The 3,675-nt window shown below is 61.9% G+C and overlaps 1 protein-coding gene across 1 annotated transcript; it reads right to left on the bottom strand.

Moving 5' to 3' along the window:
• Nucleotides 1-571: 571 nt before the first annotated feature.
• OXTR (oxytocin receptor) lies at nt 572-1,767 on the bottom strand. The gene has a single exon (XM_027908580.1). It carries the CDS (start codon nt 1,640-1,642, stop codon nt 572-574), a length of 1,071 nt encoding a protein of 356 aa, XP_027764381.1. The 5' UTR covers nt 1,643-1,767.
• Nucleotides 1,768-3,675: the final 1,908 nt, after the last annotated feature.

The raw sequence follows: 3,675 nt of genomic DNA, 5'->3' as shown, positions 1-3,675 counted from the left end.
AGCACAGACCTGCACAGACCCACCCGTGTCAAACCAGAGAGGGGGATGTGCTCTGTTCTACCAGCAACCTCCTGGGTGACAGGAGCAGCCAGCCCAAGCTATAAGAAATGGCAAATCCCCGACACCACATCCTTTAGGAGAAGGCTTTGCCCGTAAATCAGAGGCTTTCTGTGGGAGCCATGCTCTAGTCAGAGGTAAAAGGACAGCAGCACAGTCCCGAGGTGTGGAGCAGGAAGAGGGGGAGAAGAGGGCAAAGGAGTAGAAAGCAAAGAAGTCAGCGAGGAGAAAACAATGGAGCAAAGGGAGGGAAGCCAGGCTGCACAGCTTTCTCCTGAGCTCCCACGCAGCCCCCAGGGTGACCCAGCACCCAGCGTGGCCAGTGAATCTCCAGAGACCTCAGAGGGGCTCCATGAGAGCTGAGAGCAGCACCTGGGGACAGTCACCCCTAGGGACAGGCATCCCCATCCACACAGCCTGGCGCCTGAGCCACACTGGCCCTGAGTTCGCCAGGGTTAAGGGAGCCCCCGACCCAGGGAAGCCCCAGCACAGCTACTGCTGCCTGTCAGGGGGGTTATCCACGTTCAGGACTGCCTCCCGTTCCCCTCCCACCCCCAAAATCCAGCTTGGAGCAGAGTTTCCCCTGCGGGCATCCCCAGGGCCCCGGGCAGAGCTGTCCATGCACGGCAGGGCGAGGGAGGGGAGAGGCCGTACCTTCCTGCGGGGCGTTGGTGTCCCACACAGACCACATCTGCACGAAGAAGAAGGGAGTCCAGCACACTATGAACGCCAGCACGATGATAAAGGTCATTTTGACTGTCCGGATCTTGGCTTTGGAGATGAGTCTGGTGCTGCTGACCCTGGCAAACACCATCCCACTGCGGGAGCCTGAGCCCAGACCCACTCTGGGCCCGTGAGCCGTCTTAAGCTTCACATTCTGCCAGATTTTGAAGCTGATTAAGCCATAGCAGACGCTCAGCATCAACACAGGGATGATGTAGACCATGAGGGTGATCCAAGTGACATAGGCTTTTGGTCCCCAGGGCTGGATGAAATCTGCCCAACAGTCATAAACCCCATTCCCCACATCCCTCAGAGAAAATATGTGGATCTGAGGGATGCTGACCAGCAGGCACAGCAGCCAGGTGAGGAGGACAGAGACACGGTCAGCTCTTCTGTGCAGTGACCTCAGTGGCTGACAGATGGCCAAGCACCGGTCGAGGGACATCAGCAGGAGCATGTAGGTGGAAGCAAACATCCCCACCACCTGCAAGTACTTGATCAAGCGGCAGAGGAAATCTGGCCCGTAGAACCTGAAGGTGATGTCCCAGATGAGCTGGGGAAGCACCTGGAAGATGGCCACGACCAGGTCAGCGATGCTCAGGTGCTTCATGAAGAAGTACATGCGGGAGTGCTTGTGGCGGGTGGTGTGGATGGCCAGCAGCACGCACAGGTTGCCCGTCAGGGCGAGGAAGAGGATGAGGCACAGGACCGTCACCTCCACTTTGGCCATGTCCTCGTTCCTCTTCAGGGGGTCGGCGGTGCTGTTCCTGCCGGCGCTCAGGTTCTCCGGCCGGAGGCTGCCGTTCCCCAGGGAGCTGTTGATGGTCCAGGCGCTGCTCCCCGCCAGGTACAGCTTCTCCATGGCCAGCGCCGACCCGCATCGAGCCTGAGGCAGGGAGAGGGCAGAGAGGGGGCAGAGGGTGGGCAGAGCCTCTACCGACCGCGTCCCTCTGCGGCAGCCGGGAGTCCCGGGCGTTCTTTCGCCGTGTCCCCTCGGCTCTCAGTATCCCACCCGCTCTCCGTGTTCCCCCTCTCTGTGTCCCCTGCGGGTCCCCTCGCAGCCGTGTCGCTCTCTCTGCCCGGCGCTCCCGGTCCGTGTCCCCGTCCCCGTCCTCGGGGTGGCGGCTCCCCGCGGCTCCTCCCTGTCCCCTCCCCGGGCACTCGGCGTCTCCGCTGGCCCCTGCCCCGCCACAAGCCCCGGCGCAGGGGCCGGACGAGCGGTGGGGGCGGTGGAGAGAGGCGGGTCCCGGCCCGGCCCCTCGGGGTCCGCCCGCAGCCGCTGGCCCCGCACCCGGACCCGCCTCAGCATCTTCCCCCGCGCCCGCTCCGGAGCGCGGCCGCTCACGCACCAGCGGCGGGGCGGGGGCCGGTGCCTCTCCACCGGCAGCCCCCGGGCAGCCCCGTCATCCCCCGCACCCCTGTTCCGTCATAGCCCCGCTCCCCACAGCCCCCGTGCCCCCGCAGCCCCGGTCCCACCCGCGCGGGGAGCGGCGGAGAGGCCGCGGTGCCGGGCGGGGTCCGGGGCAGGGCGGGCACAGAGACGGAACGGGGGAGCGCTCACCGGGCTCACCTCCCCGCCCCGGGCTCATCTCCCCCCGTCCCGGGCTCATCTCCCCCCGTCCCGGGCTCACCTCTCAGCACAGCCCTGCCCCACCGGAGCTGCTGGAGCACGACCCGCAGGGAATGGACCCGCAGGGAATGTCCCCGCGTACCTCCCAGCCCAGCCTCGTCCAAGGAGCAGGCTCCTGCGTCAGTCACTTGACAGTTAAAACATCCGCCAAGAACTTCACCTTTCTTTCAGGAGGATTATTTCAGAGTATTATTTCTATAAAGGAAGGAGAGGTGGCTGTGTGCGACACCATTTGCCCCCATCATCAGCACAGTTCACTGGTTCTCCACTGCTTTCAGGCTCCCTGCAAGGAACATGGGACCTAACAGCGCAGGTGGGATGTTCAGAGGAGCACCAAACCCACCCAGCCCCCCCTCAGCCCAGTGGCAGCTGCCACTGAGTCACTCCCAGACCCTCAAACCAAAAAGGCGTCTCCAGCAGGGACCTGCCTGGTCTGGCCCTGAAGGCCCCCAGCATCACCCCCATGCCCCCTCCTCTAAAGCCACATCTCAAATCCTGCTCAGCCCGGCCTTAGGCCCTGAACAAATATCCCTGGAGTTATTTTTAAAGATTTTTGGGAACCTTAGCTGAGCGCAGGATGTAGAAATGTTAAATACTTTTGGCAAGTTCTTCCCTCCAGGGTTCACGTTCTTCCTCCTTCAGGCAATAAAACTGCTGTGGGAATCGCTGCGGATCACAGCTCACCATGTGCAATGCTTTTTTTATTGTTCTGCCTTTTTTGGGAGAGCTCTGGACGAGGAGGTGACTGGGGTGAAACCGTGGCTCCAGTGGAGGCAAGGAGAGGTTTGCCCTTGGCTTCTGCACGGCTCGTTGAGCATCTTACAGGCACCGAGGGGTGGAAATGTGCTTGAGGACCCAGGTGGGGTGGAGCACGGTGAGATGCTGCCTCAGGTGAGGCAGAGCAGCCATCACCCCTCTTTGGCCTCTGAGGAGGATCATTCACAGCTGCACAGAGCCCAGCTCCTTCCCAGACCACACCTGAACCACTTCGAAGGAGCCCCACGCCCCTTGTGCAGCTCCTACACGTGGCAGCAGAGCACCTCCAGGAGGGGTTGTAATTGTGAAATACATGTGATTTCAGCAGCCAGTCCAAGGTGCTCAGCTGGGGAAGAGCTCTCCAAGGATTTATTCTGTTTCTCCCTGTGCCAATGCCACACGCTCCCAGGGCCATGTTCTCCGGCGTGCCCTGTGCTGACTCAGAGTGCATGAGCAGCTCAGTGAGTGCTCACAGTTGAGGTGAAGGATCACAAGCCTGGGGACTGAAA

This window comes from Empidonax traillii, unplaced genomic scaffold (assembly GCF_003031625.1).
Source record: "Empidonax traillii isolate 1590-97213 ecotype Southwest subspecies unplaced genomic scaffold, ASM303162v1 scaffold1761:size64199, whole genome shotgun sequence".
Classification (NCBI taxonomy): Eukaryota; Metazoa; Chordata; class Aves; order Passeriformes; family Tyrannidae; genus Empidonax; species Empidonax traillii.
This window is presented reverse-complemented; position numbering and strand designations above follow the sequence as displayed.

Bases quoted from the DNA above. Each gene is read 5' to 3' on its own strand.
- OXTR (XM_027908580.1), bottom strand. From the start codon at position 1,642: ATGGAGAAGCTGTACCTGGCGGGGAGCAGCGCCTGGACCATCAACAGC.